This window comes from Gekko japonicus, unplaced genomic scaffold (assembly GCF_001447785.1).
Source record: "Gekko japonicus isolate JY-2015 unplaced genomic scaffold, Gekko_japonicus_V1.1 scaffold513, whole genome shotgun sequence".
NCBI classification, from domain to species: Eukaryota; Metazoa; Chordata; class Lepidosauria; order Squamata; family Gekkonidae; genus Gekko; species Gekko japonicus.
The window spans coordinates 385,032-397,518 of record NW_015171519.1 but is presented as its reverse complement, the minus strand read 5'-3'; the positions used below and the strand labels follow the sequence as shown (position 1 = coordinate 397,518).

General features: G+C 54.2%; 1 protein-coding gene across 1 annotated transcript in view; it reads left to right on the top strand.

Moving 5' to 3' along the window:
• Nucleotides 1-12,487, top strand: part of RHOT2 (ras homolog family member T2) — a 39,147-nt gene that overhangs the window by 3,057 nt on the left and 23,603 nt on the right. The window contains exons 3-10 of the mRNA XM_015419415.1: nucleotides 367-410; nucleotides 4,029-4,082; nucleotides 5,909-5,961; nucleotides 7,345-7,453; nucleotides 8,820-8,921; nucleotides 10,265-10,363; nucleotides 10,935-11,043; nucleotides 12,402-12,485. Of these exons, the coding sequence (XP_015274901.1) occupies nucleotides 367-410; nucleotides 4,029-4,082; nucleotides 5,909-5,961; nucleotides 7,345-7,453; nucleotides 8,820-8,921; nucleotides 10,265-10,363; nucleotides 10,935-11,043; nucleotides 12,402-12,485 (654 nt within the window). The remainder of the gene's footprint in view (nucleotides 1-366; nucleotides 411-4,028; nucleotides 4,083-5,908; nucleotides 5,962-7,344; nucleotides 7,454-8,819; nucleotides 8,922-10,264; nucleotides 10,364-10,934; nucleotides 11,044-12,401; nucleotides 12,486-12,487) is intronic.

Genomic DNA, 12,487 nt, shown 5'->3' with positions numbered 1-12,487 from the left:
TCTTCTCCTCCTTCCTTCTCTTCCTCCTCCTCCTTCCTTCCTCTCCTCCTCCCCCCTTCCTCCTCTTCTTTCTTCTTCTTCTCCTCCTCCTCCTTCCTTCTCTTCCTCCTCCCTCCCTCCTCCTCCTCCTCCTCCTCCTCTTCTTTCTTCTCCTCCTTCCTTCTCTTCCTCCTCCTCCTCCCTTCCTTCTCTTCCTCCTCCCTCCCTCCTCCTCTTCTTCTTCTTCTCCTCCCCCTCCCTCCCTCCCTTTTCATTCATCCCAGTTGACTTTTCAATGACCCCCTCATTTACTGAGAAGGGTGGCCAGGGAGTGGAGAAGAGAAAATGCAAGGCATTCCCCCCCACCACCCCTTTGCTTTTTTCCAGAAATGGAGCAGACGGAAGAAGAGCTGCAGGAGGAGATTACCAAGGTGAGCCTCGAAAACGGCGTGGGGGGGTGGGGGTGTTAGCTGCTCCCCCCACACCCCGTGTTCTCAATTGCCCTCCTAAACCTCAGCTGTGAACACACACTCTGCTCTTTTCATTAACTCCGCCGAGATCCCCGATCGGCCGTCCCGGGGATTAACATGATCAGTTTTGCTAACAGTCGGCTTAATCTCGGGCCGGCTCGTAAGCAGCTGGATGCGATTGAGTCCCAGAGGGTTAAACCCGGGCCCCGGCGAGAGGGGGGAAAGCCGGGGTAGGCAGGGAACGGACAAGGCCGGAATTAGCCAGGAGACAGAGTGCGGGCTCCCGCGGCCGGGAAGGAAGGGCTCCCCAAATGCGCCCTTTCCCTGCAGCGAGAGGAATGTGAGACTTTGCCTTCTAGAGCAGAACCTGAGAAGTAGTTATTTCCCCCCCCCCCAACGGTGATCTAGGGCAGGCTTTGGTCCCTAGGGTGCAGGTGTTCCCGAATTAAAGCTGCAGATGCGTTTTGATTTTTTAAAATGCACATTTTCTGGGTCTTCTCTCAGAGCAGTCTCCCAGACAGCAAAAATGAACCAGAGCCTCGTGGCCCTTTTTAATAGACGTACGTCGATTTGGTTCCGAGTTTCCGTAGGCGAAAGCTTGCCCTGTCGGAAACATCTGATGAAGCTGTCTGTAATCCAAAGAAACGTGTGCTAAATTGAAATCCCGTTAGTTCTTTAAAAGGCCCCGTGAGACTCCGCTTAAAACGGTCTCCCTGCGGCCCGTCTTCTCGCTAGCGCGGGGTGGGGGCGGTGCTTTCCACCGAGGGCGCAGCTCGCGGGACTCCCACACTGGTGTTAGCTGCCGCACGGGCTGCCTCGGAGAATCCCAAACGCCTCCTAACTCTCCCTCCCTTGGAACGGTCTCGTTTACAAAAGGAAACAGTGTTCCCTCAAAACTGAGTCAGTGTGAGCTAGCTGACAGTCTTTTAGCCTCCGGCTCGCACATTTTTGTCTTCGCTCAGGAAGGATGGCTCCAGAGCAGACTAATTTATGCAGCAGCCAAATCGCTCGCTCACGACTCTAAATGCCAGTAGCTCACAAAAGTAGCATTTTCGCTCACAGGACTCCACGCGCGTGGGGAGAAGGCAGTATTGGCAGCCCAAGCAAACGGGCTTTCAGTTGACCTAACCGTGAGTCCCCGTGGGGGCCCTTAGACTTTCCCGGACATCACCTGTGTCCCTCCCCTTGAGATGCTGCAGTCATGTGACGGAAAAGAGGAGGATCCCTCTCTTGGCTAAAAAGGAGTCCTCTGCATGCCTGCGTGACCTCACCTCTCTGTCCGGGTGCTTTTCTCGGCATGCATGCAGAGAAGAAGCCGGAAATACGGCCCCCGGCGTTCCACGGATGTGTGCCAGCGTCAGACCCCAAAAAAGAGGGAGGAGGAGGCTTGGTGACTCAGCGGATGGGGCTCCGTGTCCCATTCCGAAGGTCCCGATCCAGGCTAAGGTGTTCTGAGCATCCCGTCTCAACAGCAAGGAGGACCGTCGTTCCGCCCCTTCCTGTTTTATTAGCTTGGATTGACAGCAGCCGTATTCAGATCCTTTTAACTAGAGATGACGGGGATTTAACTCGGGATCCGCGCACGAAGAGCATATGTGCTCTTAACCGCTGAGCCGCGGGCCTCCCTCCTCACGGCCGTGCGCGTACCAGAGGCTTAGAGCACCCGTGCCAAATCCCTTATCACTGCTCCTAACCACTATAGCAATCTGGCTCTCAGTAGCCCCACCTGGCTGATGCCCACTTTCTAATAACACGTGGCAGGTGCTAGGAAGAGTGTCGGCGGGCACAGCGTTACGGAACCCCGTCCTACGGGTTCACCTAAGTCAGCTGCTGCTTGACAGCATTTCCCCGCCACCATCAGAGGGGGGACGGGTTACCTGAGCCCACCTTAAGTTCCCCATATTTGAGAAGACCATGTGAAGTGCTGTCAGCTGCGCTCCCACGGCCGTGCGCGTACCAGAGGCTTAGAGCACCCGTGCCAAATCCCTTATGCCTTTTTTGTGGGTTTTTTTTTTTTTTGGAGATTAAGTGATGAACTTGGTTCCAAAGGGGGCGGTGGTCCCACCATATGGTTTCCCGTAAAAGGCTTCTGTGGTCACACCACGTGACGACGGTGGGGTCGAGGAGGGGGTGGCACGCCCGGCCAGCTAGCTGGGGGGGGGGAGGCATTTGGGGTGGGGTTACTGGGAAAAGGGAGGGCTTTTCGGACAGAAATACCCTCTCTCTGCATTGCTGCCTGGCGACGAGGAATCACTTTGGGTAACCCATCAAGCTTTTACTGGACAGTCAGGGAGGTTCCCCCCTCCCTTCCCTCCAGCAGAACTTTCGAGCACACAGCCCTCCTCAACCGCAGTCTGAAAGCTAGCAGGTCAAGGTGAAAGGCTGGAATCGTGCTTTCTCCCAGGCATGCTAGTTTTCTGTGTGAGGGTCCCCCCCCAAGGGGAGGGGATATTCAGCCATGCAGTTCTCCACCAACAGCCCTGTCTAGGAGAAGCTTCTGCCGATGGTCGGAATTCCCCGCAGGTGGAAAATCAGCATGTCAGCGAGTGCGAGGGTTGAAGCCTACTTCTCTCACTGACACGACGGCATGGAATTTGTATTCGTGCCTGTAGCTTCACGCTCACCACCAGCGGCCAGAAGCGGTACGATCCAGGAAAGGTGTATGAATTGGCTGTCATAACAGAATGATCAGTGGTCCTCAGCTAGCGTTGTCGCCCTAGAGCAGGGGTCCCCATCTAAGCGCCCTATAAGCCAGGGTGTCAAACATGCGGCCCAGGGGCCGAATTAGGCCCCCGAAGGGTTTCTATCAAGCCCTCAGTGGAACTGGCTGTCTTCTGCTTCTTCTTCCAGTTCTGCTGCTGCTGAGTCATCGTGGGTTTGCAGCTTACAGATGCGCACCTGAGCAGCATACTCAAGATTGCAACAGCACAGGACATTGTGGTGCAATAATTCAGAGCAAGAGGTGTCAGTTATCCGACACTGTTAAATAAACAAAATATTTCAAGAGTGCTACTGTTTTAAGCATGTTTTTATGTCAAGTAAAAAGAACAACAACCCTTTATGGTTGTGTCCTTTATAAAGTTTATATCTCTGCTCCCTGGCATTACCTTTTAGGACACACATGGCCCGGCCCAACAAGGTCTCGGTTTATGTCGGATCTGACCCTCGTAACAAATGAGTTCGACACCCCTACTCTAGGCTGTAGGGTCTCGTGAGCAAAAATCCTACTTTGTGAGCTGCCGGCATTAAAGTTGTGAGCGAGCGATTCGGCTCCTGCATAATTTAGTTTGCTCCGGAGCCGTCTTTCCTGAGTGAAGGCAAAAATGTGTGAGCCGGAGGCTAAAACACTGTGAGCTGGCTCACACTAGCTCAGCCGGACACAGTGGAGCCTGGTTTTCTGGGGTTAGTGCAGCGTTGGCCTCTCGGCAGCACGTTTTTCCAGCACATTTCTAAAACAAAAGAGAGGGGTGCTTGTCCCCCTCTTTTTGATTACCCATTACCGGCCGTACGGAGCAAGGGCTTTGGAGCCCGGGTTGGAATTGCAGCATTTTCCTCACTGGGACTCTCTCTCCCTCGCAGGCGAACGTGGTCTGCATGGTGTACGACGTGACGGAAGAATCCAGCATCGACAAGGTGGGGGGGACTGGCCCTCGTCGGTCTGGCGTGTTCGCGAGCTGACTTTGTTGTACCCTTTCCCGGGAGATGCCTTGTGGATAAAGCGACCCACACGCTCTGACTCACGTGCGGCCCGAAAAAGTAGCCGGCGGGGGGGACGGGGACGGGACGACGCAGGCAGGATCTCTGCGATGGCTTTATGTAACTGTTCCAGAAGGACCCGATGGAACGGCCGCTAACGGAGCCAGATGGCAGATCGCCCTGAAGGGGGGGGTCCGCAGGCAGGCGGACTGGCTGGTTGCCTCCGCTTTCTCTCTGAAGCAGCCCTTCAGAAAGGCCTTGGCAGGAGACGCTCCCAGAAGGGTCTCTCTTGTGAAGTGCCCTGGCAAGGGGCAGTCTCAGGGGGGAGGTGCTAGAGGCTGTTCCCGTGCTGGCAGCGGGTGAAGTGTATTCTGGCGCCCTTCATCAGAGCTGCAGGTGCCCCTTGGCTGCAGGTGCCCCTTGTGAGTGCCATTTTGGGGTAGTGGTGAAGTGCGCGGATTCTAATCTGGGAGAACCGGGTTTGATTCCCCACGCCTCCACTTGCAGCTGCTGGATGACCTTGGGCAAGCCATAGTTCTGTCAGAGCTGTCTTGAAATGTATTCTGGTGCCCTTCATCAGAGCTGCAGGTGCCCCTTGGCTGCAGGTGCCCCCTGTGAGAGCCATTTTGGCGTAGCGGTGAAGTGCGCGGATTCTAATCAGGGAGAACCAGGTTTGATTCCCCACTTCTCCACTTGCACCTGGCTGGATAACCTTGGGCAAGCCATAGTTCTGTCAGAGCTGTCCTTGAAAGAGCAGTTCTGGAAAGAGTTCTCTCAGTCCCACCTACCTCCCGGGGTGTCTGTTGTGGGGAGGGAAAGGGAAAGGAGGTTGTAAGCCGCTCTGAGACTCCGAGTAAAGGGCGGGGTATAAATCCAATCTCTTCTTTTTCTACCTGCTCTGTTTGGTGCAGTGGTTAGGAGTGCAGACTCTAATCTGGGAGAACCAGGTTTGATTCCCCCACCCCTCCACATCCAGCTGCTGGTGTGACTTTGAGTCAGTCACAAGTTCTCTCACGAGCAGTTCTCTCAGAGCTCTCTCAGCCCCACCTACCTCACAGGGTGTCTGTTGTGGGGAGGGGAAGGGGAAGGAGGTTGTAAGCCACTCTGAGACTCCTTTGGGTAGTGAAGGGCTGGATGTATATCCAATCTCTTCACTTCTTCTTCTTCTTGAAAGAGCGGGTCTCAAGAGAGCTCTCTCAGCCCCGCCTACCTCACAGCGCAATGTTCCCTCTAAGCTGTGGAGTCTGATGAGCAAAAATTCTACTTTGTGAGCTACTGGCATTAAAGTAATGAGCGAGCAATTTGGCTACTGCATCAATTAGGTTGCTCTGGAGCTGTCCTTCCTGAGCTAAGACAAAAGTCTGTGAGTTGGAAGCTAAAAAACTGTGAGCTAGCTCACACTAACTCAGCTTAGAGGGAACACTGCTCACAGGGTGTCTGTTGTGGGGAGGGGAAGGGGAAGGAGATTGTAAGCCACTCTGAGACACCTTCGGGTACCGAAGGGCAGAGTATAAATCCAATCTCTCTTCTTTGCTGGTGACCTGTGTTAATTGATAGCCTGGTGTGCCTTTTTTTGGGGGGGTGGACTGTGTAGCCTTTGGATGCCCCCGGTTTTTGATTTTAGAGGGCTCGCTCCCGCCAGGGCTCCCCTTCTCTGTCTGTTTCCTTTCCTTCTAGTAGACGGTTCCCCCGTCCTCTCTAAAAACAGCGTCTTCCAGCATGGGTTCTTTTTTTTTTTTTTTTTTGGCGGCTCTGTCTTTCAGATTCGGACAAAGTGGATCCCCATGGTGAACGGCGGTGCTGAAAAGGGCTCCAGGTACTGTGACGTCAGACCGGGTGGGCCTCAAAGGCAGGCACGGGGGTCTCCTGCACTTCCTTCTCCAGCCCTTTTCATCTCTTTCGGGGGAGACCCCTTTTATTTTCAGTTGGAGAAGGTGTAGAATTCTGCACTGCTCTCCTGTTTCGGAGGCGGGCCGAAGGCCCCCCCCCGCAAGGGGCCGAGGAGGTGGTCCTAGCAGGGCTTCTCAGAGAGGAGGCACTTCTTCCTAATGGATACGCTGACAACGCTGCCTTGTTCCAAGTCTGTGCCAAGGCAATAGGGAACCCTTAGCATACAAGTATAGCCACCAATAGGAGCTGCGGTGGCTCAAGTGGTTAAGACGCTGAACTGCAGGCTGTGGAAGGTCGGTAGTTCAGCAGTTCGAGGCCCGCGTGTGCCGCGTGACGGAGTGAGCTCCCGCCTCTCGTTCCAGCTCCTGCCAACCTAGCAGTTTGAAAGCAAGAAATTGCAAGTAGATAAATAGGTACCACTTAGATGGGAAGGTAACAGCGTTCCGTGTGCCTTGGTGTTTAGTCATGCCGGCCACGTGACCACGGAGACGTCTTCGGACAGCGCTGGCTCTTCGGCTTTGAAACGGAGATGAGCACCGCAACCCTAGAGTCGGATTCAACTGGCTTTCGAGCAAGGGAACCTTTATCTTTACCTATAGCCACCAATAACACCCACCGACAGTGTTCCCTCTAAGCTGAGTTAGTGCGAGCTAGCTCACAGTTTTTGAGCCTCCAGGGCACCCATTTTTGCCTTCGCTCAGGAAGGATGGCTCCAGAGCAAACTAATTCATGCAGTAGCCAAATCGCTCGCTCACAACTTTGATGCCAGTAGCTCACAAAGTCGGATTTTTGCTCACAGGACTCCATAGCTTAGAGGTATCATTACCAAGGGAAGACCATCAACGATTCTCAACTATATATGCTCAAAACTGTATGTTACATTCATTTTAAAGTACAGAGATGGGTCAGTGGTCATAGAATATATAAGCACATATCCAACAGATTGCTCATAACGATTTGAGCATTGTTTACAAAAAAGGACATGTTCAGAAACCAACAGTGGGTAACGCAGTTTAAAACTCCCTTTCAGTTGCAGATGAAAGAAACAAAGAGTTGCTCCTAACTAAACGATTGCATCAATTTCATGAGCCGAAGGGTTTGTCGAATAGTCAAAGCCTACTTCAGTCCCTTTTGGGATTCTCTCGAGGCCAGGAAGTCTTCCCCGACTGGTTGATCTAACAGAATGTGCAAATCTACCTTTCCTGGCTTTGTGTCGGCGCAGACAGAGGCGCAGGGCAGCAGCTTGCCGGTGGGACGTTCGTAACCCCCCCCCCTTCTCCTCCAAACGCTTTCTTCCCCTCTTTCCTAGAATCCCCATCATCCTCGTGGGCAACAAGTCGGACCTGCAGACGGGCAGCTCTATGGAAACCATCTTGCCCATCATGAACCAGTTCTCGGAGATCGAGACCTGCGTGGAGGTGGGGAAGCCGTCGGGGGAGGCGCGTCGGGAGGGAGAAATGGGGGGAGGCGTTTGTCATGCCGCGTTCTATTTATATATTTATTACTTATTTATTGTTTTAATTTACAGCCCACCCTCCCCGCAAGCGGGCTCAGGGCGGCTCACAGATAGGGCAAATGCCAATACATAAAACAAGTTAAAAACAACATCATGAAATTTTATTGAAATAAACACCCAGCCACTGCAGTGGCTTGCTCGCAAGAAGGCTTCCCGCAATGACTTTAAAAAACTAGACTGGAGTGCAAATATTCAGAGGGCCTGCAATAAGTAAAATCAAGCTCAAAACATAGAGTTGGAAGGGACCTCCCGGGTCATCTAGTCCAACCCCCTGCACAAGGCAGGGAATTCACAAATACCTCCCCCCACCCCACCCCCAGGTGACCCCTGTTCCATGGCCGAAGATGACAAAAGACCTCCAGGATCTCCGGCCAAACTGGCCTGGAGAACAATGGCTTCCTGACCCCCGAGTGGCGATCGGCATTTCCCTGGGCGTGCAAGAAAGGGCCACGAGAACTAAGCACTGATGCGACCCTTCCCGCTCTCCCTCTCGTGGTCTGCCCAAGTTCACAAGCTCAGCTAGCACTCAAAGGGACGGAGCCAAAGGCAATACGGTTCCTTCGCAGAGGCCATCGTTAAAAGGGATTGCACAGTCAGTGGTTCTTCAGCAAGCCAGCACTCTCTCCAGAAAAGGAAACCGAGCGGGAACAACAGCTTCTTCGTGCCGAGTTCAGACTTTGCCCCGCCGAACTCAGTGTTCTAACTGGGCGTGGCTCTCGGCGATGTGTCGGGCAGAGAGCGGTCCTTTGACAAGACCTGGCGGCCTGAGCCCTTAAGAACATAAGAGACGCCAATGTTGGATCAGGCCAAAGGCCCATCCCGTCCAACACTCTGTGTCACACAGTGGCCAGAAATACCAGTGCCATCAGGAGGTCCACCAGTGGGGCCAGGACACTAGAAGCCCTCCCACTGTTGACCCCCCCCCAAGCACCAAGAAGACACGAGCATCACTTGCCCCAGAGCCCCTATCTATACCTTGTGGCTAATAGCCACTGATGGACCTCTGCTCCGTATGCTTATCTAATTCCCTTTTGAAGCCGTCCATGCTTGTAGCCCTTTGACCGGAGGGGGTGTGGCTCGAACCCGGGGACCGTCTGAGCCTTACAGTCCCTCTCCCCCCCCCAAACCGGTTCCCTTTTAGGATGGCTTCTTGCATTCGTCAGTCTGTGTCTTCCCCCTTTGCCTTCACGGTCCTAGAGCATTCTAGCGACCCAGCCAGAAATTCCTCGCCCCTCACCTGATTGGTCTTCTCTTTCTCCCCGCCCCAGTGTTCCGCGAAGAACCTGAAGAACATCTCCGAGCTCTTCTACTACGCCCAGAAGGCGGTCCTGCACCCGACAGCCCCGCTTTACGACCCGGAGGACAAACAGGTGGGATGCCGCATCTCGGGCCCGCAAACCAGGAAGCTCTGTACGTGGGGGAAACCCCAAGTCCAGCCCTCCAGAAAACTATCTCCCGGGGAGCTTTGTGTTCGATGAGGCGGGGGCTCTGTGCTGCCCAGCTCGGGTAGCGGTCCCGGGGCGTTACCAGGCCAGTTCGGCTTTTTGCCCTCTCCAATGGCGGCAGCTCCAGACTCCCTTTTAAAGCCCTGACCCGGATAGCCCAGGCAAGCCGGATCTCGGAAGCGAAGCAGGGCCGACCCTGGCAAGCACTTGGATGGGAGATCTCCAAGGAATACTAGAAGTGGGAGGCGGGGGCAGGCTATCAAGCCACTTCTCTGAATGTCCTCCGTGCCCCAGTAGGAGTCGCCAGAGGTCACCACTCACTTCCGTCTCCAAGGCCGTCCCGTGAATTTATGGCCCAAGAGGGATTTGAAGCCACGGTGGTCTTGTCTAATGCTGAGGCCCACTTTATCTGGCCATGCTGTCTGGCCTGATGGCTTCCGTGCCAGTTTTGAGAGCCGGTTTGGTGTAGAAGAAGAAGAGATTGGATTTATACCCCGCCCTTCACTCGGAGTCTCAGAGCGGCTTACAACCGGGGAATCAAACCCGGTTCTCCCAGATTAGAGTCCGCCCACTTAACCACTATACCAAACTGTAGTGGTTAAGTATGCGGACTCTAATCTGGGAGAACCGGGTTTGATTCCCCACTCCTCCACTTGCACCTGCTGATGTGACCTTGGGTCAGTCGCAAGCTCTGGCACAGCTGTCCTTGAAAAAGAGCAGTTTGTGTCCGAGTTCTCTCAGCCCCACCCACCTCACAGGGTGTCTGTTGTGGGGAGGAGAAGGGAAAGGAGTTTGTAAGCCGCTCTGAGACTCCAAGTGAAGGGCAGGGTATAAATCCAATCTTCTCCTCCTCCTCCTCCTCCAGTGGACCCTCTGTGCTGGTAGTTGGTCGCGTTCTGGAAGAGAAGAGAGAAGAGATTGGATTTATACCCCACCCTTAACTACCCAAACGTGTCTCAGAGCGGCTTCCAATCTCCTTTCCCTTCCCCTCCCCACAACAGACACCCTGTGAGGTCGGTGGGGCCGAGAGAGCTCTGGGAGAACTGCCCTTGAGAGAATAGCTCTGAGAGAACTTGTGACTGACCCAAGGTCACACCATCAGCTGCATGTGGAGGAGTGGGGACTCAAACCCGGTCCTCCCAGATTAGAATCCGCGCTCCTCACCACGACACCGGACTGGATCTCTGAAGGGCGGGATACTTTCCCCAGCCTCCTCTTCTAAACCACCCCACCTCCTTTCCTTCCCTCCCGACCTCGGTCTCCCGCAGCTGAGGCCAGCGTGTGCACGAGCCCTCACTCGGATCTTCAATATGTCCGACCAGGATAACAACCAGATCCTAAGTGACGAGGAGCTGAATTATTTCCAGGTACGTTCTCCCGTGGCGATGCTGTTAAGGGGGCTAGCGGGGGGGGGGGGGGGGGGGGCCTGGAAACCTCTGTGTAATTTCAGGATCTTTGGGAGTCCGGACTTTTGAGGTCCCCGCTGATTTTGAAAGTGGGGTTTCTAGTCCTCGTGGTTGGAGAAGAGCTCAAGAACGCATTCACCGTGCCTTCACATCTTTTGTAATCTAATTCAGTTCACTGGCTCATGGTGGAAAGGAGTGCGCGTTTCCACCTTCTTGCCGTTTAAAGAGGCCACGGGAAGAGAGCTGTAAACTCGAACTCTCGCGCCTCTGTGTGCCGGAAATGACTGTCAATCAGCCCGTTGCAGGGATGCTGTGGGATGTCTAACTAAAGACTTCAATTCCCAGGGACCACTGCTCTTAAAGATATATGGCAGTTCTACTTAACCACAGTTAAACGCTGGCTGGGGGCAGCACAGTGCCGGTTTCAGAAACCGGAAGCGTTCGGGGACGCAGGTCGTCGGGGTGCGACAACCCCCTTCTCCAGAGAGAGTCTCAGTTTCTCATTTTGCCCCGTGTGTCTCTTGGGAGGTAGAAATCCTGCTTCGGGAATCCATTGGCCCCCCAGGCTCTAGAAGACGTGAAGATGGTGGTGTGGAAGAACACGACGGACGGAGTCCAGGACAACGGCCTGACGCTCAACGGTAACCGAGCTCCGTGCAGACGTTGCTGTGTGGCTCTCACTCTGCAGTTTTTCATGGGCAGAAAGGGGGGGACAGCAAAGCAAACCTCCGTGGGTCACACAAGGCTATCCTTCGAACCCACAGCGCTCTGAGGGGTTTGGCCCGTAGGCCAGAGTCGCTGCCGATTCGAGCCCGCCCGCGTGCCCCATTCTGAAAGTTTTCCCCTTTGCTTGAACAAGAGTTTTTAACTGCCGGTCGGAACTCAGGAACGGTCTGGTTCGGTTTCGATAAAGCGGGGGGACCCATTTGACGGTTGTACTTCTTGAACGGGGGCGAATGGGAGGAGTGATTTTACTGCTGCACATTGATTAGTTGGGGGGGGGGCGGGAAGCGCAGAGGCCTTGAGACCAGTTTCCGATGGGTCGCCACGTTGCTCTGTAGCCAGAGATCCCGTAGCACCTTCAAATCCAACGACATTTCCAGGGTATAAGCGTTCAAGAATCCAAGTTCTCTTCTTCTGGACTCAAGCGTCGCCCTTCCCACGACCAGCGGTTTCTAGTTGAGAGCGTTTAAAAGTTAACACAAGCGGGTGATTATGCCACTCGAGCCATCCAGAGCTCTTCATTTCCTCGATGGCTTTACAACCACATCCGCGAGTTACCAAAATTGATTTGGTTTTAATGCCTTCCTTCCAGGAAGCTCGGGGCGGGTTAAATAGTCCTCTCTCTCATTCCCGCAGTCCTGTGAAGTCAGTTAGGCTGAGGAGAAGAGAGAACGGCCCAGGGTCCCCCAGTCGATTCCATAGCTGGGGGAGGACTTGAATCCGGGTCCCTGCAGTCTTAATTGCATGCTGTGTGACCACTCCTTTGTAGTGGTCAATGACACACGTATGCAGACAGTTATTGCAAAGGGAGAGGTCCATCAGTGGCTGTTAGCCACGAGGTATAGATAGGAACTCTCAGTCTGGGGCAAGGGATGCTCTGTATTCTTGGTGCTTGGGGGAAGGTGGGCAACAGTGGGAGGGCTTCTAATGTCCTGGCCCCACTGTTGGACCTCCTGAGGGCACCTGGTATTTTTGACCACTGTGTGACACGGAGTGTTGGACTGGATGGGCCACTGGCCAGATCCAACATTGGCTTCTCTTACATTCTTATGTCTGGGGCAAGGGATGCTCTGTCTTCTTGGTGCTTGGGGGGGGGTCAACAGTGGGAGGGCTTCTGGTGTCCTGGCCCCACTGCTGGACCTCCTGATGGCACTGGTATTTCTGGCCACTGTGTGATACAGAGTGTTGGACTGGAAGAGCCTTTGGCCTGACCCAACATTGGCATCTCTTATGTTCTTATGTTATGTTCTAAACCACTTCCTGTTCTCGCCTCCAGGCTTCCTCTTCCTCAATACCCTCTTCATCCAGAGGGGGCGCCACGAGACCACGTGGACCATCCTGCGCCGCTTTGGCTACGACGAG